Raw genomic sequence first — 23,707 nt, 5'->3', positions numbered from 1 at the left:
CAAGCACGGTCCTCCTTACCGTGCCTGTGTTTCCTTTCCGCACTCATTGGCGTCACAAGCTCACCAGGCAATCGGTATTAACAATTCATTTGCATCGAAGACAGACAGTGATCGAAACCACCTTACCTCCTTTGCTGGTAGCAACCCTGATCCATCGTTACACAACGCAGTTAGCCTAGACGCTGCATACCGTACTTACCCGATTCTAACGCGCACTTTTTTCCGAAAAATAGGCCGAAAAATGGCATGTGCATTAGAATCGGATACGAAACCGAAACTGCCGAAACAGCGGAAATTTCATCCCACCCATCGTCATCGCCATCTCAAGATGCCGCCAAAGCTTTTAGCAACGATTTTTTGGACGATGGAAGCCTAGGCGCCTAGGCTTTTCTATCAGCGTTCACACAAATCGTCAAATCGTTCCACTTGCGCGCTTGATAACAGCAATCGCAGCAGCGGCAACGAAGGTGCGCCGCTTCCACGAGTGGCTTATGAGCGGCTCTCACGCGTTCAAAACGAGCCTCTGGGCGCGCGAGGCGCGGGCCACAATCCCATTGACCATGGTTGAACGTTCGATCAGAAGTGTGGCATCGCGAACACGCTTGACGACACTGAGGACAAGATGTTGTAGTCAGCGGAAAGCGACAAGGAGCGCTCGGAGAGCAACGAGGAGTGAGATGAGTGAAATTACTTTGGGAAATAAATCGCCTGTTTCTTTCGCATTCGTTTTTCTGGGTCACAAAGTTCCGTGTGTGTTACAACCGGAGGTGCAAGTTTTTTCGTTTTTTTTTGCCTGGAAAATCAGGTGCGCGTTAGAATCGGGGCCGCGTTAGAATCGGGTAAGTACGGTAATTTATTTTGCCCAGTTCCTTCGCACCCCTGTGGGGCTTTAGGTAAACAAACGATAGACACGCCTCCACAGTGCACTCCCAATCACCCACCTTATCTCCTAACCCTATTCTTATCTATTGCGTTACAGCACGCTCATCTCCTACGGCTGTACCCCACGCCTACTCACAACGTAGAGCCGGGCCAGGCTGAGAGCACGGCTTTCCCGTCTTTTGTGCTTGCGACGTCGAGCTGATGTGCGTCCACGATGCTTGGTCGATGCAGCCGCAGCAGCAGAGCTCTGTTTCGGGTTCGGTGAACGCTCGTTAAGACGATTACACGGCTCGGAGGAAGCTCGCCTGGGTTCTAGACCTGGTGCAAAGGCTATGACAGTTAATCACCGAAACCCTAGTGACGTACCTTTTATTGCGTTACAATGCAAAACCACCGAACTGATACCACGATTTAAAATGCAATAACATCAAAATGACCACCTATAAACCTCGCCCTTTTACCATTCAATGTAAAATGTTTCAACAAGAACTGATCTTTCTTGCAGTGGTAAGCGTTAGGACGCAGCATGGAAGTACAACGTGTTTTTCGTAACCCCAGTGACGTACCTTTTATTTGGTCACACATCCCAGAGGCAAATGTCATACAACTGACACCCACTACCGCATTCTAGCTGAGCGATTGGCTAGACGCAAGCTATGCCAGCTGCTGTATGCTGAAACTGTTTAAACTTGGTCACTCGCCATCCCCACAGTTTCCCTTAAACTGTGCTTACCCTACACCTCAGTGAAATCTCGTTAATTCGAACTTCAATAATATGAATTGATGGATCATTCAAACTGTACGATTTGGTCCGGCCAGGCTTCCCGGGAGTCTGTATATTAAAAAATTCAGTTCACTCGAATGCGGCAGCGCGGGCGGCTTGGCGCCTGACAAACGGGCAGAGAAACGCAGCCGTTTCCTACGCACTAGGCATTGCCGCTTACGGAACGAAAAAAAGAACAGAAGACGATAAAAATCTACCATACCTTCCTAAAGGAAGTTGAGAGAAGCGCTAAAGCGGCGATTTTTCGCTGCAACAAGTAAACACATCTACAAACGATCTAAATGTATACCGATACATGATTTATGAGATAACGGTATATTATTGTACATCTTATTCATGATGTCTGCATCTATTGTCTTATTCAGAACCATTCCTTTTTTCGCGATGATCAACTGACCATTTTACCACAATAAAAGCCAGGTTTCACGCATGTAGACTCAAGTAATTTGTTTCCGGGATACTTTTGGTTACACAAGAGTTAGAGCCGTTTTCTGAAATCCCACTCCCTTCATAGATGGGCCGCACTTCACTGCAGAACAGGCAATGTGGGAAAGCCTGCTTGCAAAGACCAAGCTTACATTGATATCCTGAAAGTCGGCTTCACTTCTAAACAAAGGCGCTCTACAAGGAAGACACTTTTTCAGGAGCAATTTAAGTTGTCTATTTATGGAGGCCCTGGGACCATTGATTAGGTACTTTTTACCAGGCCTTTTCTGTCTACCAACCAGTCTTAGGAGAAATGCATCAGTTTTTTGACAGGACGCTATTGGTCCCACTAACACTCGTGCCACACGAGGCCTTAAAATACCGAATGACATCATTTGGGCGGGCCGCGCTACACGCAAAAACGCAAACGCATCAAAGTGCCAGCCATGATAGTGATAGTGACCGAAAAGAGAAATTCCCTCGTATTTTAGGAGTTTTTAACATAAAGAAAAACGTCTTACAAGGGTTAAAAATGTTTTTTGTGAAAGAAAATGTTATGAGAAAAAGTGTTTTCTAAAAATGGTGTCAGCCGTTTCTAAAAGTGGCTTCAGCAGCTGCATGCCGTTGCCTGCCAACGATAGCCAAATCCGAAAAATTCAAAACGAGTAACAGAATGTTTTGCCCTGTGCTGCTGTTTTAGTGAACTTCATCTTCTTCAGAACTTTGCCACCAAGAGTGCACAAAAAAAATCGTCTTATTTCGAAGTTCAGCTACGTTTCCGCGTCAACACTCTGGTGCTGAGAGTGTTTTTGGTTTCATTTGGTGCTCATCGCGTTCGAGAGTAAGCAGATTTACGGCGTTCGTAAAGGCGAATGAGTAGTGCAGAACTCCATTAACCAGAAATGACATTAGAGTGAATGGCATTAGATTTTTGACATTATACGGTTATAAGGGGGTACATTAGAAGGTACATTAGACGGGAATGGCAGTAGACGGGTGTAAGAAAGCTGTCGCCTTAAAATTAAGTAAAACCAATCTGAAACCACCATAGTGCCCATTATGGAATACTTATTCTTGGTTGATTACCGTATTTACACGATTGTAAGACGACCCTTTTTTTCAAATTTGACAATCCAATGTTGGGGGGTCGTCTTAGAATCGAAATCGAACCATGTACCGCTTGCAACGACAAGAGAGACAAGAAATCAGGGGTGCTTCGAGGTGTGAACGGCTTTGCACACTCATTTCCATGGTTACGGTAACCATTTCATACATTCTGGCGTCAATAAAAATGATGCACCTTTTGTAAGTTGGACCTAGAGCGACTAACCTCCCACTATTGCGTTCGGAAGTGTACTAAGCAACGTGATATGATAGTGGGTACGTTTGCTAATACTCATTTTGTTTATTAGAGACCACAACGATAAAGCCGGTCGTGTTAGAGACGAACAAAATGCTTCGTGAAAGCGAGTAACGTGCTCAGCCGCCATGTTGTTTTAATCACGATCGCGCGTGGCTGCTGCCGGTTGATTCGATTGTCATCTCGAATAGTTTCCTGCTCAACCCAAAGCGCATAGTTTTCCGCGTGCTTATACAAAAGCTTTTCTTTTTTTAGCATCTACTGCGCGCATTACGAGTGCCTTTATGACGAGCGCACGGCTCTTGAGGGAGCACCGATAAGCGATGGAAGAGCCGCCGTAGGGGGGTATTGGTAGTTGACGGAAGAGCTTCTCTTTGCGTCGCCGCGTGCTCCTGTCGCTTGTGTCCACGACCGGCTTTCTCGAGTCACTTCTGTCTGACATGAGTGCCGTAGGCTCGAAGAACACTCGGCGCTCGTTTACGGCAGCGTTTAAGCGGGCTGCTATTCTTCATGCTGAGGAAACAAACAACTGTGCAGCAGGACGGAAGTTCGGAATTGGTGAATGTGTGGTGCGGAAGTGGCGGCTTCAGCGCGAGGAAATTTTCTCATGCGACTCCAAGCGCCGTGGCTTTCGCGGGCCAAGTGTGGCCGCTTTCCGGAACTAGAGACGAAGCTTGCGGCCTACGTGACTGACCTACGCGATCGATCGCTGTTGGTCACCTGCGAAATGGTCACGCAGCAAGCCCGTGTCTGTTCAGGCAGGGATACCAAGGTCTCAATTCAAAGCTAGTAGGGCCTGGGCGTCTAAATTTATGAAGAGGGCTGGTTTTTCTCTACGTCGCCGCACCAGCGTGTGCCAGAAGTTGCCGGCCGCATACGAGGAGAAAGTCCTCGCCTTCCATAGGCACTTCCTCAAACTCCGCGACACCCGACGGTACTTGCTGGGCCAAATCGGCAATGCCGACCAAACTCCCGTCTACTTCGACATGACGAGCAACACGACAGTGAGCGTGAAGGGCGCACGCGATGTAAACCTGCTTACAACGGGAAACGAAAAGCTCCGTTTCACTGTAATGTTGTCGTGCTTGGCTGATGGCACCAAACTCCGCTCGTACATCGTCTTCAAACGGAAGACGATGCCTAAAGAGGCACTTCCCAAAGGCGTGGTGGTACGGGTGAATGAAAAGGGTTTCATGACGGACGACATGGTCGTGGAATGGTACCGTCTAGTGTGGCTCCTGAGGCCGGGGGCATCCCTCAAGAAAGACGTCCCCAACATGCTAGTGTTGGACTCATTCAGAGGCCACCTTACCGCCAAGGTAAAAGCGGTGCTCCAGAAGGAGCATACCGACATGCTCGTCATCCCCGGTGGCTTGACGGGGCAGCTTCAGCCTCTCGACGTAGGGGTCAACAAGCCTTTTAAAGACCTCCTGCGCCGCGAATACAACGAGTGGATTTCGTCAGGAAGCCGCGAACTTACGCCAAGCGGGCGTGTGAGGAGAGCCTCCCTGGCTACTGTGTGCAGGTGGGTCCTCTCCGCATGGGCGGCCGTACCATGCGATGCCGTGGTGCGGTCGTTCGCGAAGTGTGGCCTCACACTTGACGACGACGTGCTGTGGGACTGCAGCAGCGATGACGGCAGCAGCACCAGCGAGGACGACTCCAGCGACGATGAGTAATCCTCCGCAACCACGTGAATAAATTTCCCTTGTGTAAAATGCGCACGTGTTTTTTTTTTTTTTTTTTTTTTTTTTTTTTTTTTTGAGATGCGATTTTGGGGGGGTCGTCTTACAATCGTGTAAATACGGTACGTCAAGGTGTACACAAGCGCAGTGGTGTGTGGTGCACTGAGGAGGAAAATTTTGAAGCATCAGTGTGGCCGTCCCTGAAAAAGGGATGGCAGGATGGACTGCCAATTGTGTTTTGTTTAGTTTCAAAGGAGACGAACAGTAAGGCTTCCCTTACGTTCACCCGTTGGAGCAAGAAGTGCTCGCTGCTGCCTTCAAGGAGAAGAGACACACTGCAGTCGGGGACTTTTTCAAGTATCAAATTGTTGACGTGCCTACATCACAGTGCAGCGCTGTTATTCTTCAGTCCCACTAGTTCAAAGTTTCATTACAGTGTAGACTGCTTATAATGCATGTCGCAGGAGCCGTCACAATCCACACTATAAGCGGTGGCGCACTATAAACAAAAGATGCACAAATACAGCCACATCGCAATTTACCTTTTAATCATTCTTTGGTTATCATAACTCAAACAAACGCCGCTTAAAAACAGGCACGGTCTTTTTTTGTCCTTTTTTTTTTCCACAATGGACGCTGCTGCATGGTTTCACAAACCACAAGCGCAGCTTTAACTGTGTGCTCGTGTTTTGTGGGGGGGCCGTCTCCATTTCTTAGCGTCTAGAAGAACGGGTCCCACAAGGAGGGAGGGAAGAAGGCCAGCTAATGTGGGCGGTGCAATGTGATCAGAACGTTAGCCAGATTTTTTTTTTTTTTTTTCTCCCCATCTTGCATTTGCAATGCCGAAGGCAGCCGCTTATCAGCACAACGTGCAGGTAATAGAAACCATGGCGTCGCAGCTCGCTATCTCCAGGTGTTCGAAAAGAGAAAGGGCGGTTTCTTATCTGCACAAGGTTCTAACAGAAAAAACTTTTCCGGCAAGTGGAGCTTGCTAGCTCTAGAGGTGCGCCAAGAGCAAGGGCAGTTGTGGTTATCCCGCATGTGCAAATGGAATACACGAACTAAAGGGCGGCCATTTTTCTTTTATCTCTGTGTAACTTAGAGGACAGCAGGCAGCGTGCGCTGTGTCAGATGGCTGAACACTTTTTTTTTTTTTTGTGACCCTACAACAATACCAGAGTGGCACCAGTCGATCAGCGGGCTCGCCAAAAAACTGCACTACAGTGTAGGCCGCTTAAATGTGTGCCGCGGGAGTCTTAAAAAAAACACACTATAAGCGGTACCGCACCATAATAACCAAACGTGTGTGAATCCGACCATGTCGCAACCTACCTTTCAATCATCATTTCTTTACCATCACTCAAACGAAGGCCTTCTAAAAACAGAGGCACGGTCTTTTAATTTGTCTTTTTTTTCCCACATCAGCCGCTGCTGCAAGGTCTTACAAACCACGAGCACAGCTTACACTTCCTTCGTGTTTGTGTTTGGAAGGACCTCCGGCTGCGTTTCTTAGCATCTATGAACAGATGCAACAGAACAACGTGACAAGTACGCAAGCAGGATTTTTTTTTAAGCCCACTGCACTTGCGATGCCGAACGCGGTTGCTTATCAGCACAACGTACAAGTAGTGGAAACCTCCTCCGGCGTTCCGCCTCAATATCTCCAGATGTTCAAAAAGCGCAAGGGTGGCTGCTTATCTGCACAACCTTCTAATAGAAACAACTTACAGCACAGGGGAGGGGGGAGTACAAGGGATGAAAGTACAAGGGATAGTGCAATATAGAGAGATTTTCAAAGCCCATGCAATCTACCAGCAAGGTAACTCATCTCTCGACTTGCTAGAAAAAGAACATGAATTTCTTGATAAACAACCGCTATCCTTGCACCTGTGTCCTGTATGTAAATATCAACACAGGGCATCCTCGATTTACCAGTCCTGGACGGTCCGCGGGCAGTCCGAGGACTGCGTTCGGACCGGAAGTCCCATAGAAATACATGGAAAAATCGAGCGCCGGATAGCGGCTTGTGCAGTCCGCGGACGATCCGGGACTGATAATCGAGGAGGCCCACAGTTTCATGTTCTCACTTTCAATTTCCTGTGTATATATATTCTGCCACGACGAAATAAGCTCATTGTTGTTAGTCAGCGCCCAGTCTTGTCAGGCTTTCTTGGTCCCGTCCCAGCGCCGATTGCCCAGTTACCTCAGCTATACGGATTTTTTCGGGGCCCCAGCACTGGACAGCTTCCAGACTATTACCGTATCTACTCGCGTAATCCTCACACTCGCTAAAATCCTCACACCCCAATGTGAGCCACCTTGCATAATCGTAGCTCCCCTAAACATGCGGCGGTGACAGCCGCCTGCTTGCAAAACCTGCGTGATTTACGCGCTCTCCACCGCTCGCCCTCTCCGCCGCCGCTCAGTTCGGCGGAGAGCACCGTGTACCCCCGCACCCTAACTTGTATTACCCACATGGCAGCCTAGCGCCATCTCACAGATGCTACTTACACTGTCATTGAGCCGGTTTTAGGTGCACGCAACTAGAAGGCATTCGCGTAGGCCACGGTCGTCGTGTCCCCGTCATTCCGCAGCAATCAGTCAGTCTCATCTCATCAGTGGTCGAAAGCTCGCTTTCAGCCATCTTGAGAAGTTTTCCTTCGCTTTATTCAAGGCTGCTTTCGAGGCTGCTAACAGAAAAAAACGGGTGGGCCATGCGTTTCATGCGGCGCAATGCCCTTTCTTTGAGGAGTTTCACAACGCTGTGCCAATGCCTGCCCGAAGCCTACGAAGACAAAATCGTGGACTTCCACCGGTTTGTCATCAGGATTCGGCGGCAAAAGAACTTTTTGCTGTCGCTGATTGGGAACGCAGACCAAACGCCTCTCAATTTCGACAAGCCCAGCAACACAACTGTGGAGCAGAAAGGCGGGGGCACTGTGTATGTACGCATGACTAGCGCGGGGAAACAGTGGTGCTTGGTGATGCTGGCTGTGACAGCGGACAGGCGGAATCTACGTAAGTACATCATCTTCAATTGGAAGACCCTCCCCAAAGGAAAGTTTCCCCTTGGTGTGCACGTGTGGGTGCAAAAAAAGGGTGGACGAGTGCTGAACTCATGGTCGACTGGATCAAGACTGTGTGGGGCGGCGACCAGGAGCACTTCATCTTCCGCCGCAGCTCGTTGTTGACAGCTTTCAGGGCCATCTCGTGGAGCCGGTTCGTGCGAAGTTGAAGGAACTGCACACAGACCTGGCTGTCATTCCAAATAGCTTAACGTGTCTTTGAACAAGCCGTTCAAGGATAACGTTCGAAGGCTGTATGCAGAGTGGATGGCTGCAGGCCAACTTGCTCTGATGCCGGCCGGCAAGACCAGGACACCGTCGGTGGAGCTGCTGTGCGGCTCGATAGTTGACGCCTGGGTGATGATCGGCACAGACGTTGTCGTCAAGAGCTTCAAAAAGACAGGCATATCGAATGCCCTGGATGCCACTGAAGACCACTTGGTGTGGGATGACGACGAGGCATCTGAAGCCGACGAGGCAACAACTAGCAATGTCAGCACTGACTCGAACTAGGAATCTTCCCACTTTTGTTCCACCTTCTCCAGACCATCGGCCCCGAAAGTCTGCTGCATTTTTTTCCCCACCAAAAGGCCCTTTTCAGGGCCAACGACGTGATGCACTTGCGGGAAATGCACTGCGCACAGTCTCCCACCCCTGCATCCTCTCAAACTTCCAGCGCAAAAACTGCAAATAAAATCGCCTGCGAAACAACACAAATAAGGGCATCTAGACAAGTTTCACAGCACGTCTTCCGCCGTACCCAATATTCTGGGCACCAAAGTCCCCTGTAATGAACGATGCCATTTTAGGAAGGACTTTTGTGGTTTCAGTGCACAAAAAAAGAGGCACACAAGTACAGCAATTTCCCCGACGCTTGATTTTGTTGAGCTTCAGGTGTACGGCACGCATATGACGATGCCCGTATTTGGGTCACGAGACAGGATCGGATGCACGGGCGAGCGAGGACGGCAATCTTAAGACGGCTAATCCAGAAGAGACGGTTTACGCTGTCGGTGCGTGTCGGCAAGCAAGCAAGGTAGCGCTGCACGGATGTGGCGTTGCAAAACATTTCGTGGTTAAAACAAAAAACTAAACAACTAGTTGCTATTGGCAAAACTCAGCTTACGGGCATTATAAATACAAAGAAAGACTACTACATTTGGTGGAATTGGCAGAAAGCAGGTTGGCAACATTGAAGCCAAACTTTTTTTTTTCTCCCCCAGCATAATTCTCGCACCCCTAACTTCACACAGAGTTTTCAAAAAAAAAAGTGTGAGGATTACACGAGCAAACATGGTACTACAGTCGAACACGGATATATCGAACACGGGTATATCGAATTATTGTCTATATCGAACTCATAAATTATCCCCTTGAAAATTCTGTGTAAAAGTATAGGAATTCGTACGTTTATATCGAACCGTATTTTCCCCGACATTGGGTATATCGAACGCCGCGCGAGCTGGAAGGTGCTCTTCGGCGGTCGCTGCACCCCCGATTGAGGTTGAGGAGGATGTGGATGAAAGCGAGGGCATGGCGAAGACTGGCTCGCGGAACTAATCCCCCCTACCGGAACGAATTTGCGCTTGCCCAGTCGTGCCCCGCTACCGGCCGCCGTAGCGTTAGCGAACGGAGCCCGGTATGCTACATCTCTCTAGGCACACAAGCCCGAACGCTCGGAAAATGTGACACTGTGAGGTAAGGATGCCCCGACTGCGCACGTTTTTTTTTTTTTTTTTTTTTTTTTTCGGCTGCGTACGTTCCCCGGCTTGCCGAAAAAGAATTTTTTTTTTTTCTCTCTCTCTCTGGGTCTGTCTTCCCCCGATGTCGTCTCGGGAAAGGGAAGAGGGAACGAAGACGCTGACGGCCTCCTCCTTCTTTTGCATTTTGCTGCTGTTGCTGCTGTTTGGCGAGTTGTCCCGCACCTTTCGGAGATCACTGTTTCTCTCGGAGATGACCATCGCGAGCGCTTTGTTGGAGTCCATTCAGAGAGCCTTGGAATTGTTACCTTCAAAGTTCTTGACGTACGTGCGCGCTGTTCTTCTTTTGCGTGCGTGTTGTGCATGGTGTGCGAAGGCGCAGCATACTGCTGGAATTTTCTAGTTGTGCAGCCTCGAAAAGATCGAGACCAACGTCTTCAAGGGGGGACGTGGCTTTCAAAATCAACTTTTTTATTTCTTTGTGGATTTTGATGAAAATTGGCACAGCAACTGGAAATGCTTCTGTGATAACACCCGAAAAATTTGAAGTTAATATTTTGATAACTTTTTTATGTATGAAATTTTCTTTCTGTTCCGCTTGTACCGAGCTTGAGCGGCTTATAAAACACGATAGAAAACTTGTTCGAAGTGCTTTGCATTCCCAAATGAATGGACGAGGTCGTGACAGTTTTAGAATTTTTTTTTTACAACACAATGTTTTTTAGTTTTCATTTTTTTAGAGGTTAATGTGCAACAGGCATGTCAACTGTGAACGATTATTTGAATAAAAAAATCACAAAAAACAAATCTGGAAAACTAAAAGTGTCACGACCTGAACAGTTCATCAAGGAATGTAATGCAAGAAACGGAATCAAAATAGACCCAGCAGTCACGAAGAAATCCCTGGGACAAGCGACACAGGTGGCAAAAAAAACTGTTTTGAGAAAACGGCTTCCGAAGTTGCAACATAGGTTTCACATATCAAAAGTCGTCACGGTTGTAGCCTTTCATGTCCTTTTGAACATGGGGCTTCTGGAAGGCCTTGCCTTGAAATTGGAGTGCCTTTTCAGCCTTTCTCTTTCCAGAAAACATCATTTTCAGCTCCTCCGTGAAGAGTACATACCCCCCTTTGCAAACCAAACGGAGGGGAGATGGGTTTCAATGGGCTTTCAATGCAAAGTAGGTTAGTTGGTTGGCTGTATCGCACTGGACAACCTCCTTTTGCAGTGTTGTCACCATGGCAACAAGTTAAGCATTTTTTAACTTAAATTTGAACATTTTTGGCTTTTTTTTCATGTTTTATCTTGCCTGGCACACCAACTTAGTACTCATAGTGCAGGTGTTCATTGCCAAAAGTTTGCATACCACAAGGTTGAAAATGAGCTACTTTGAAGCTTGGTAGAGTATTCTGCATAACTCCCAACATCAATGCAAGAGCATATTTTTTTTACTACTTTTGACATTCAAGGCATCCAATATTTCTCGCAGCACAGCCAGTATGCCCTGAGCAATGGTATCAATAATTTCCCTAAAAAAGTCACTGTTAAATGCTGCCACAGTAACGTACATTTTTAACGCAGAGAGCATATTTTTATTCCTATATTACTAACTCAAACCTGTTTGCATGAAAATTACAAGTGCACGGGAAACATTGCGCAAGAAAGGCGATATGGCTCGCGCGCATCGCAGCGCACGCTTACCGCGACATATCGAGCTTTGATTATACCTGATATGGCTGGTCAGGTCGCTTTTAAGATTAAAACTAACGTCGCAGGCATTAATTACAACTACTGGCGTTCAATCGTAACCGGTTGCCCAGTCATGTGATGCTCCAATGCGCGTCGGCTATGCCGTGCGCGCCGCAGCGTTTGACGCGTCGACCGTTTCTTTCTCAAGGCTAGCGAGCCCACAGTCAAAACACAGCAATAACTAAGCGTGTAAACATCGCAAATCCGACTAAAAGTTCACTTCACGAACCGCTATCGCAAGCGCGCACACCGCGTCACCCTCCGGGGTCTGGCGACGGTAGAGTCACGCGCACCACGAAGCGTTCGATGACCTCCGCCTTTCGAGCCACACAACTTCCCGTAATCTGGCTCGTTATCTCTGGCATTCCCATCGCGATAACGTCCGTTTTGAATACCACAGATTGAACAGAAACTCGGCCGAGCGAAGCGGCGAAAATGAACTCAATCCGCTCGCTACGCAGCTCAGGCGGCCGCCATCTTGCGTTGCGCCCGCGACATCCAATCAGGAGGGTCGCCCCGACCGGAGGACCAATAGCGCTTCAGCATCTATTTCTAGCTTCGTTTGTGCGTCGTTTCTTTTCTGCCGTTTGTGCGTTTGTGAATGAACGAAGATAAAAGAGACGAGCGGAACCGGAAAAACGATCGCTCGGCCGATCTAACCATATCAAAATGGCCGCGCCCGGTGGCACCGTTGCGGAGATAGAGCGCTCCGAAAATTGCCGTTTTTTCGCCCTTTTGCGCTGATAGTTTGTCACCGCGCCTGACAAAAGTATTTTTTTATGCCACTTTGCGACGCTTTTCAGCGTAAAAACTTTGCAGACGCACAGAATAGGAAACATAGAAGCCGAATATGCGGGTTTCAAAAAAACGATGTTTTGGTCATTTTTCCGAAGTTGAAAGCCGCGTCCCCCCTTAATTTCATTTCCAGGACGAAGAAGCAGGCCAAGATCAGCGATTTTTTTTTTCACGGAATTAAAGCGTCCTGTTGCGTCGTGAGTGCGTAATTAGTTGTCATTCTTGAATGCGACGATCGGTAAGTGATCGTCCGCCATAGGTGAGGTCTCAAAGCCCATATTTTTTATATCGAATTTTTCATATATCGAACTATTTCGCGATCCCCTTGGAGTTCGATATATCCGTGTTCGACTGTATATCATTAAAAATATTGCGCAAACTAGCGGCAAACCCAACTGTGCCACGCCTACAGAGCCTGGAAGTGGCCGCACCAGCCACGCTATGGGCAGTGCACACACACCAGAGACAGGAAAAGCCACCCGTGCACCGCATCTGCTGGGTGCGAGGCTACATTTCCCGTTCAACTGATGGAGCAGTCTACGCTCTGCTCTGATAAGCCAGTGGGAGGAACCACCCATGCAAATGTGCTCATCATTCCTGTTTTTCTCATCTACGGCCACCATAAGTGCACACAACACACCGAGAGGAGACCGGCTGGCAGGTTGTTATGTGCCCTGGGTGGCCGGTCGGTACAAAGCCAGGGGAGCCAGCCCTCCCAGGGGCCCAGAGCCCTCGCCCACCTGGTAGATCTTGACAATGTAGGCCAGAAAGGAGAGCGTCTTGATCTGGGCCGCCATGAAGTCCACAAAGACTTCGCGGTTGAAGGACGGGTTCATCCTGCACACACACACGGCACACCACCCCCGCTGGCGGTCAAGCCCCGGTCTCGCCACAGCACACGACTCTCATCAATGACATCCACCGAAACGCTCTCAAGGCGACAAGAACTGGCGTTTCCTTCAGCACATCCCCATTTCAGGAATCTTTGGAATTGGGAGAGCAGCAGCAGAGTTAAGATAAAGATCTTTATGACAACACCAAAAAAAGTAGCCTTCCTCCAAAATGGGAGCTGTTTTAAACTCGTAAAGCTGTGTCCAAGAAAAGCAGCTCTATTTCATAGCTACAAAAAAGGGGAGAATAAATGCTGTGAAAGCAAAGTTCCCTTCCCTGAGGCAGTGTGTCAAAAGCATTAGCCTCAAACTGTGGTGGCTGCTCAGCAACGTTCCCCTCACAAGTCACGGCTGCCTCATGCACTTCTAAACAAATCCGCCGAGGCCCTTGCGCACAACTCTGCGTCGAGCAGCGTTCGCAGTGCGGCCAGAAGGGCAGGCAGGTACGAGTTAGCAGTCGGGGGGGGGGGGAGGAGCCAGGGAAAGAGGCCCTGCGTGTGCATGCTTAGCTGCGAGAGAAAGGAAGAGAGAGAGAACGAGGGCTCAGAGGCGAGTAACAGAGTCACCGCGTCTACGCAGGGAACAGGGTGAAAGAGAGTGGAGAGAAACTTGCGCCCCTACATACCTGTGCTGCGGCAGGGGCTGCAGGGTGATGGTGTTGAGGATGAGCGGGATGAACTCGGCCACGTCGTCGTGCACGTTCTGCTTGTAGAGCTGGTACATGAGCACCACAATGATGGGCAGCTCCGCCAGAACCTTCAGCGACAGCACCGCCCGCGGGATCACGTTGTACTGCACACGCGCACACGCACGCACCCCATCAGCCATCCCTGTCTCTCCGACGTGGAGGAGAGAAACTCAATCAACGTGGTGTTCACCTACACACTCGCACGCCTCTGCTAGCCTCAGCTTTGGGCACGAACGTGTGCTTTCAGCTTTACACGAGCACGCCAGCTGGTCTCTCATCTGGACACGGACTATTCCGGTTTAAATTTTGGAGAGTTTAACGCGCCAAAGTTACGCCTGGGCTGCGAGGCTCAGTGTAGTGGAGGGCTCTGGATTAATTTTGACCAACTGGGGGATCTGTAACATGTGCCAAAATACAGCTCAACCTCGTTATAAGAGGCATGGATGTAAGAAACAATTGGGTATAAGAGACACTATTCACCCACATGGTTGGCCGCCCCATCCTTCTGATTAAATAGACCTCTTTTATAACAGACATCGGATGTAGAAGATGGTTGGTTGTAACAGACAAGTTATCCTTGAATTTTGGTCTGGCTTGTAGCAGACATTTTAACTTTCGATGCGGTGCCATTAGTTGCAAACTGCAGTTGCTTCCATTGTGGAAACACAGGGGGACGACGACAATCAAGAGGCATCGCAGATGTTGAGTCCTGCAAACGTGATGAACAGCCAGAGCACTAAGCGGAAGAAGCTGTGCGCTCTGGCTATTTATGATGCTTGTGAACTCAACATCAATGATTCATCTTCCCCAAACAGTGAAAGGAGAGAGAAAGCTTGTATAAGCCATTGTAAAAAACAGTGTAAATACAGTCATGAAGCTAACAAAGCGTCAGAACAATTTCATAAATACCGGGGGCGGGCCAAACGCATATTAGAATGAATGTTTTGCAACATCGTGTTGCATCATTTCGAGCTTCTTTTAGTCGTACGGTGGCCACATTGAACTAGGAGTTGATGAGTCAGTGAAAGCGTGGTTCCCTGCTTATTGCTGAGCACGAGGTCGCGGGTTCGATTCCCGGCCGCGGCGGCCGCTTTTCTGATGGAGGCGAAAAGCAAAAACGCCCGTGTGTACGAGATTTCGGCGCACGTTAAAGATCCCCAGGTGGTCAAAATTAATCCGGAGCCCTCCACTACGGCGCGCCTCATCGCCTGCGTTGCGTCGGCGCGTTAAACCCCACAATCAATCAATCAATCGGTTCCCTGCTTATAAGAAATATCTTGACTAAGAGACAGAAACTGCTCCCCAGTACGTGTCTCTGATAAAGGGGTTCAACTGCATCAAATTAACACTGGCACTTTCACTCGTCCCCTCCATCTACAGGTTATTCAAACGAAGACCAGCAACTTCTGCCTCTTCCCACCAATAGAGAGAAAATTGCCTGCGAACAGGCTCAACACTGCTTTCCATAAAAGACCCGTGAGCATGCCACACTAAAACGCCGCACGCGAAGAAAAAGCACCCACTTTGGTCCCGTAGCAATCCCCAGTTCAAAGCTGTTGTTTCTAGGCATGCACCAAAGCTGATGCCTCGGAATTGTTTAAAGGAGCACTGACACCAATTTTCGGCATTAATATTATTGCACAGTTCGCTTCCTTCACTCAACAGAATACCCTGGCTGAAATATGAGCGGCCTGCGATGCGAAGAACATAGTTCAGTTGTATCTCATTTATCGCGTCGACGGAGCAGCATGCAGAGCGGCACTCAGCAAATGGACATCAGCGTGACATCACCCCGTGAAGCCAAAAGAAGTGATGCGACAGCGCTCGTCAAAAACTCATGACGTCACTTCACGCACGCGGCCCCACGAGCGGCGAGCGGGCGCAACACACTCTCAAGCGAGTGCCGGTGACGTCCGCACAAAGCGGTGAGGTCAGGCCGGTATTCTGTCATATGTGGCGTTCGGGATGAAAGCGCGGAAATTTGAAACAAACGATTTTCAGGCCATTCAATGTAATTAACTATCGCGCACTGAAGTATTTGAAGTGCTGTTTCAGGTTCGCCAGACCATTAAGCATCGATAAAAGTAATAAAAGTGTAACATAAAATTTTCGTGTAAGTGCTCCTTTAATGCTGTCCCGCATTCCCAAACATGGGCATGTCTCATACCTAATTTTCCCCGGAAGTAGGCTGGTAGCTGGAAATCAAACCACTCACTACACTCTCACTCGACGTAAAGTATGCAAAGAGCCTCATAACGATCACGAGGCTTCAGAACTCGCTTCACAGCTGGGGAAAGTTCTATTAAAAATGGCTCTCACTACACCAGCATCACAAGTGGTGCACCTAGAAAGAACGTTCTCATTTTTTCCCCCTTTTACCAACTCGCTTCCGTCACCCCGCTTTTGTAACAATTTTCCCCAAAACTACCACCACCTTCTCTGTTGCCAGGCATCAGAACTTACAAATGGCACACTCATTCCTCATCATCAGCTTCTCAACGCCCACTGCAGGGCACAGGCCTCTCCCATAGATCTCCAACTATCCCGGTCCTGTGCTAACTGCGACCAATTTATCCCCGCAAACTACTTGACCTCATCTGCCCACCTAACTTTCTGCTGCCCCCTGCCACACTTGCCTTCTCTAGGAATGCACTCCGTTGCCCTTAATGAGCAACGGTTATCTTGCCTTCGCATCACATGCCCTGCCCACGCCCATTTCTTCTTCTTAATTTCTACCAATATTTCCTTAATACGCGTTTGTTCCCTGACCCACTCCGCTCTCTTCTTGTCCCTTAATGTTACACCTATCATCTTCCGCTCCATTGCTCGCTGATTCAGCACACTCATAGCCTGCAGTCAAATGCAGGAGCGGAGTTGATTGTTGCTCCACCCGGGCATCCTGCCAGGCAATTTACACACGGCGCACTCTGGGAACAATGTTGGCGCCAGTGTAGTACCCCAAGGCCACCGACCGAGGCGCAGCTCCCGTCGGGGCCCTTCTTCTCGAGCTGGACGTTGGTAAGGGTGAAGGTCTCCTGGAGCACGGCCTCCAGGTTCAGCTCGCTCAGCTCCTTGAACTTGAGCGGGAGCCGCGGCTCAAAGATGGCGTTCAGGTGGTTGGGCAGCTCTCGGTAGATGGTCTTCACAAACTCCAGGAACTGCTGGATCTGCAGGGAAGGAAGGGAAGAGGAACTGTGACGATGCGCACACTGCACTACCTCTGCTGCATCTCACTGCATTGGAAACACAGAAACAGCCCAGGTGAAGAAGAGGACTGGACAAAGGGGCAGCTGTGGCTCAGCAAAAGCAGCAGCAAAAGAATCAGCCTAATGCAAATACAGTGAATCTTTCTTTCTTGTTGCTTCGGACTTTTTTGTGTTAACATCCTTCTCCCACTTTTACATTTGACTTCCTTGTGTTGCGACTGTTCACACGCAACTGATAAACAACATCGGCAAAAAAGAAACAGGGCGGAAGGACAGAGAAGCTGACCAACACGGGTGCCCAGCTATGACTAGACAGCATTTATTGTGCGCACACAATGAAAGGAAAAGCAGAAAGAACACAAAAGTGGGAAAGTTGAGCATGACCACGCTCTATTGCTTTCGCCAGGCCACACTCACTGTACGTCGAGCTGCAGTGGGTATTGGCAGGCTCGCAGCGTTCTCCCGCCAAAACGCACCGAGGCAAAACCCCACAACCGCGCAAAGCGTTCATTGCCACAGCAGGCAGTTAGCGTTTTCAAAAGCAGTTGCAGTGAGGGCAACAGGTAAAACAGAAACGTCGCAAGGTGGTCACCTTGGGCATTGCCGTGCACTTACCGGCATTAGTCTAAAGACACAGGCAGACCGGCAGTTGTGTGGCATAAAAACACATTATTAGCCACATTTCCGAGTCATGCTTACGCTAGCTAAGTCATGCCACTCAAGCTACGGCCAGAAAAAGAAGACAAAATTCTCTCCAGCGCCTCCCAGTGCTTCGTTCAGTCACATTACTACAGCTGCGCTCCAACAATGGGATTTCTCTCATCTAACCATAATGGGGCAGAGAATTTGTTCAAAATGAAGAGCGGCTGTGTTGAACCAAGTCGCTGTCAACGCACCAGGCAAAAAGAGGCCCCGATGCTGGTTCTAACTATTAAGCGATTATTCGCATTCACGAAACAAGTGCAGTGATACTTAAGTCTGTCTTTGCTTCCGAGCACGTTGGAAAAATGCCTGATTTGAAGCACCCCATGCCGACCCTTTAGAACCCCCCTGCTGTTTGTAACAAGCCTCACAGGGTTTCCATTACGTCTAACTCTTTGCTTCCCCTGGACTTAACATGCATCATACGACACCCCTAACGAGGAACCCACTTTGCCTCCTTTGTGAGTTGCATTGCCCTTCTGCAGGCAGTTATCAGGACACCGTAACAACTTCCATTACGGGTCTCATTATGCAGTGCCTTGCTTTTTGCAGATCCATTCAAACTTCAAACCAATGAGTATGCTTTCCTGAACTATACCATCCCAGTCATATTTAACAAGGACCAAAGGCGTATGCACAACGCCATTGTGGAGGGGCGCATAGACCTCGACAAAAAAACAAAGAGAAAACATGAAAGGAAAAAAAAATGAAGAAAAACACCACACAAGCAGGGCAATTAAATAAAAACCTATAAAAAGCATGAATACAACACTTAAGTTTTTTAAGTATCAGGCAGAGACTCCCCTGAGAGCTATATAGTAAATGACGCTTACACACTTGCTCATGCTGTTTTTGGTAGCATAGTTCGTATGGGTTAGGTGCACAAGGATGCAAGGATTATAAGAGCAATATTTATTTTTGCATGGATTAATTTGGTTTAAAGTGGCTCTCTCTACCCCTCTCTAGCTCCTAAGCCTCCTATCAGCTGTATGAGCCAGTGCTGTTATGACTTGAGCTGGGCACAGTCATTGCGTGACGCATTACAAATGCACAATCCTTGCGCTGGAATCTTCTTTACACCTAAATATGAGGAAGCACCGCTTGAACTGGCAGCCCAACCTGCCCTATGCCTCTGAACATGCCAGCACCTTTCCTTGCTGGTAAATCCCTGCTGCTAGGCCATGCTGGCCGATACAATGACAAGTTCATTGAGCATTATGCACCGCCACTAGGTTAAGTAAGTAAAAAACCTTAGGCAAAGCGGCTTCCCCAGACTGCAAGTCAATTTGATTTAGATTCACCAGACTACTCTCACAGGCTTCCAATGAAATACCGAACTACCTCAACCATTTGAAAAAAGGAGAAGTACAGAGTATTCAAGGTGTTCAATTAGGTATTCATAGAGTGATATATAACAAATTCATACCTTTAATCGAATTATTCGTGCAGTCACTATTAACTTCAAGATCATAATTTGGACATCTGTGCTTTCCGGAGAGTTAATGCCAGGCTGGGCCCGAACGAATCATGAGGCTCAATAACCGGTGGTGACTGAGTGAGAAGATCCCCTCCCTGGGTGCAGGTCAGATCTTATCAGCTGACAGAGCGTCACGGGAGCTCGACCGCGGTGCGCGCCACCCCGCGGTGGGGCGGCAGCAATGCAGGAACCTCCTCTGCAGCACTTTTCTCATCACCCCGCACCCAGGGCGCACTCACCAGCCCCACACGTGCCCTGTTGAGCAGCCTCCACTCTAGCAGGCGGAGGAGCCCTCCAGCCCAGAGCACTTTCAGCCTGGGACATGTTACCGCGGCCCACTACTCCAACTTCCCAGTCGGCTCGCTCGAGACCATTGTGATAATCTGGGGTCTGGGGCACTACGCTCTGTTCCCTGGACACAGTGTGTGCCTCGGTGGTCGGCAGCCCCCCATGCACCACGCACGCTTCGGGCCACAGCACGCCCAAATCCTCTGCCAGCCCGAACATAAAAGCCCACATGGAAAGACCCCACACCAAGCAAGGGCAAGGCCATAGCACCGCAATCATTCCGTTCCCCTGAGAAAGCTGGTAGTGCGCTTTTTTTCTCTCTGGTGTTCCGAGCTTCATCCAGCCAGCTGTGCACATGAAACTTGTGAAGCCTGGGGCTTGCAAGTCAGAATGGGGTGCAGCATGTCTGGGCAAGCTGCAGAACAAGCTGCAAAAATGGCACCAACTGTGCCCATTCCAATTTGGGCCCGAATAATTTGCCGGGCTGCCATCTCTAGTGTGGTACGAGTGTGCCAAACACACACAAAGGACACCCCGCCTTCCCTACAGGCCGATCAAGCGCCCGTGCACTGCCTGAGCTGACCAACGCCACCACAGCGGGTGTGAGAAGGCTGACAAGCACCTGCCTCGAAGAAAGGCCACCCCAAAAGTTGCCTTCAAAGAGCCCCGCCTATTACAAAACTCGTTAACAAAAGCTCCTCACACCACAAACACTGCCCAGCCTTTTCCCCCAGACCCTAGTTGCGATAACCACTACGATTACTATTGTGGAAAGGCTCCACTAGGGCAAGTTGCACAGAGCACCAAAGAATGCCACACTGCCCACAACTGTGCGGATGAAAATAAGCAGTTATAAGTTACAATGCCGCCTGCTCACAACGCACCTCAGTGAGCTCCACAGAACTTTTTTTTTCTTTTGCATGGAGCTTGCTCTTAACTGAAGGGTCGCGCTACCACCCCTTGTGCAATGCCCCTCAGTGCCCCTGCATTAAAGACAAACAAGCGCACGGGCACCAACTGGAGACGAAAGGAAGCAGAAATGCTGAAGAGCGACACACGGCAGCAGCACTGCCTGGCAAGGGAAGGAGCAGCTCCAACTGACCTCTGGGTTGAACTGTGGCCGGTACTGCTTGTGCAGCTCAATGATGATCCGCAGGCACACCAGCACGTTCTCCTCGTTCTCCACCTGGACAGCAAGTGCATCTTTTTAGAAAGCTGGCAACATGTTACCTGCGCTGGTATGATTGCGATGCAAGAGTATTCCTTTTTTCTTTCCTTAATAAAATTCCCCCTGCACTAACTAGACTGGAATAGAAGGCAACTATTCAAAATCATTGGGAGTTTTAAACCATCATGCAGGTAACCACAAAATGTAAAAAAATAGTGCATTGTTCTTACAATACCACCAGTTTGGACACAGAACTGTTGACAATGTGGGAACCATTATCCTCACAGCGAGCACTGCCAGTATGGCCCCCTCGATTAGGTCTATCGTAGACCTTCTTGAGTACTTTCCACTTGTGAAAGCACGTGATCAGCAAAGTTGCACATTTACTTTTGCGGCTCAATTTGGAGCGGCACCTTTTCGAGTACCAACTTCAAAAATTGGGAAATGAACCGAGTTTGCGGCAGCATTCAAGATGGTGATTCTTATGGCCAAGGAAAGCAGCAACTCAAGCACTGCACAGCACATAATTGACTCAAAAATCCTACCATAATTGGATATGTAGGGCCGTGCGAATATCTGTAACTTTTGAATATCAAAACGAATAACTCAATGTTAAATTCGGCTTTGCATCAAAGAGGACTGTTAGAACATTTCAAATAAATTTTCGAAGTATTCCAAAGTTCGAAAACATTCACCGGTGCTCTCCACTGCCAGCATTGAGCTTTCCCACACGGCTTCGGTGACGTGCAGCCAAGCGGCATGAGGACGGTGCTTTCAGGCAGCACCTCTCAACTCCTTCACTATCCTGATGGGGTGGTCCCGCACAAGCTGCCTTGGTCCACACTCCCTAGACAAGAATGCCCAGTTACCTACTGTCATAGTGACATTCTACAGCTTGCCGAAGTTGGTCCCCCCCTCCCTTATTTTTACCTGTAAAGTTCCATTTTGTTTTTTTCTATGTGGGACACCATAAAAACAATAAATTTATCCATACTCATACTCCTAGACACTGAGATGAAGCTTTCTCAACAAGGAGGCGTTGACACTGCTGCACTCCCACGCTGCCCATGGACCCTGCAGGTTTGTTATGAGGCACTTCGTCCGATTTCGGTCTCAACCCTTTTTAAACAGGCCCTTTGCCGAACCTATGTTGAATATTCTTGCGCCAGCATGCAGGGACATCGCGAAAGTGCTTCTTCTTCAGGTGTAAAACTCACGTGTTGCTAGTACTACAGTAAAAGCTCGCTAATTCGCACTCGGTTAATTCGAACTGACGCCCTTATCCCAGCACAACCCCAAGACATTTCAATGGGGGGGAAACTCCCGATAATTCGAACTCGGAGATATCCAGAACGGTTAATATGAACTGGGATCCCCTGGTTTCCATCGCTCCTCGAAGAAGAAGTCGTCCCAGAGTGATTACAATGAGTTGCAAATCCAAACCAAATCAAATTTACTTGAGATGCGAAACAACGAAACAAAAAAACAACCACGTAGCGTGTGTGCTGCACTGCTCCGACACCTTATTTCGCTTCCGCAGCAGGCGCCGTGCCGCCGGCGCAAGCGCTGCGGCTCATGCCATTATTGCAGGTTTTCTTTGTGTCGCAGCCTACGATCACGTGGCGTGCGCAACAAGCGTGTAGTAGCACCTAATTCGCACTACTTAGAGTTCTTCGTGTTCTGCCCGCACGGTGTGGCACAATTCATCCTAGCACCAGCCCGATAATTCGAACTCCGCTTTTAATTCGAACAATTTTATGGTCTGCTGCGAGTTAGAATTAACGAGCTTTTACTGTACTACGAAAGGGACCAGAAGCAAGTGCAAAGCGGGGATGATACTACCCTGTTATAAAGGCATGTAGATGAGAGCTTAAAAATAAGGTTAATTTTCCGCGTCTTGTGACGCCCTTTAAAATGAGTTTCCTCTAAAACTGACAAGAATGTACACAGTACGCCGTTTAGGTTTTTTTTCTTAAATAGAAACATGTTAATCTCAGCGAAAACTGTGCATTGAAAGAGATGGCTGGGCACGTGTTGTTGTGTTGTGCCACTTCTGAGAATGCACGACCCACTTTCCTGAACAACATGTGGTTACGTGCAAAGACCCCAGAGAGACGCCTTTCAAAATACAAGGCCCCCCCCCTTTCTTCCCCCATAGCGCCAAGCCGTAGTTCACGTACCCCACGGGGAACCATTCCCCTCTCCCCACTAACATAGCAGTCACATTCTTGTTTATGAAGGTGACCATTGCCATAGCCTGCATCCTTAGCAGTCCCTTGAACCAGCTCTTCGACTTAGATTGCTGCAGTGCCTCCTTTGCGCTGGGTAGACTGATACGCCCTCTACCAGTCATGCGACCCTATCTGTCCATGAACCATCCGTCCCCTACCAAATATCGACTGGTGGAGCTGCTTTAATGAATGCCTCTTCCTACACCAATAGAACTGCAACCACAGCCCCCCAGTCTGAACCAGCGTTTTCAAGACTTTGTGGGGTGCCGTGAGGGAGGGCCGACAGGGAGAAGACAGACGGCAAGCAGAGCAACCCTCACCTTGAGCAGCTCGAACATGAGGCTGAGGATCTGCTTGACGTAAGGCCGCAGGTGGTCGTTGGTCGGGATGCGGTGGATGATCTCCAGGATGAGCTTGCGCAGTTGCTGGGGGAAGAAAGAAAGGGAGAGGGGGGCAGCCCCACTTCACTCCCACTCGCATAGCCACTGTGGTTGCCCCTCAACCACGGCAGCCGCAAACAAGCCCGACTATCCCAAGTGCCTACCGCGTTTTGCACCAACAACAAATGGGGGAATCCACAGGCAAGCCCCTTCTACTGTTCATTTGCCACAA

General features: G+C 49.0%; 1 protein-coding gene across 6 annotated transcripts in view; it reads right to left on the bottom strand.

Moving 5' to 3' along the window:
• Positions 1-23,707, bottom strand: part of LOC144168958 (transformation/transcription domain-associated protein-like) — a 137,810-nt gene that overhangs the window by 94,364 nt on the left and 19,739 nt on the right. For 4 of the 6 annotated variants that reach the window (XM_077697953.1, XM_077697957.1, XM_077697955.1 and 1 more), the window contains exons 5-9: positions 23,416-23,520; positions 20,799-20,882; positions 16,981-17,190; positions 13,961-14,127; positions 13,186-13,282 (exon numbers count right to left, since the gene is read on the bottom strand). In XM_077697953.1, coding sequence (XP_077554079.1) covers positions 13,186-13,282; positions 13,961-14,127; positions 16,981-17,190; positions 20,799-20,882; positions 23,416-23,520 — 663 coding nt within the window. The remainder of the gene's footprint in view (positions 1-13,185; positions 13,283-13,960; positions 14,128-16,980; positions 17,191-20,798; positions 20,883-23,415; positions 23,521-23,707) is intronic. The other 2 variants (XM_077697954.1, XM_077697956.1) reach the window with 1 other exon arrangement.

Source organism: Haemaphysalis longicornis, unplaced genomic scaffold, assembly GCF_048455015.1.
Source record: "Haemaphysalis longicornis isolate Haplotype H1 unplaced genomic scaffold, Haemaphysalis longicornis Haplotype H1 scaffold_2, whole genome shotgun sequence".
NCBI classification, from domain to species: Eukaryota; Metazoa; Arthropoda; class Arachnida; order Ixodida; family Ixodidae; genus Haemaphysalis; species Haemaphysalis longicornis.
Note: the sequence above shows the minus strand (reverse complement) of the source record. Positions and strands in the feature narration are given on the sequence as shown.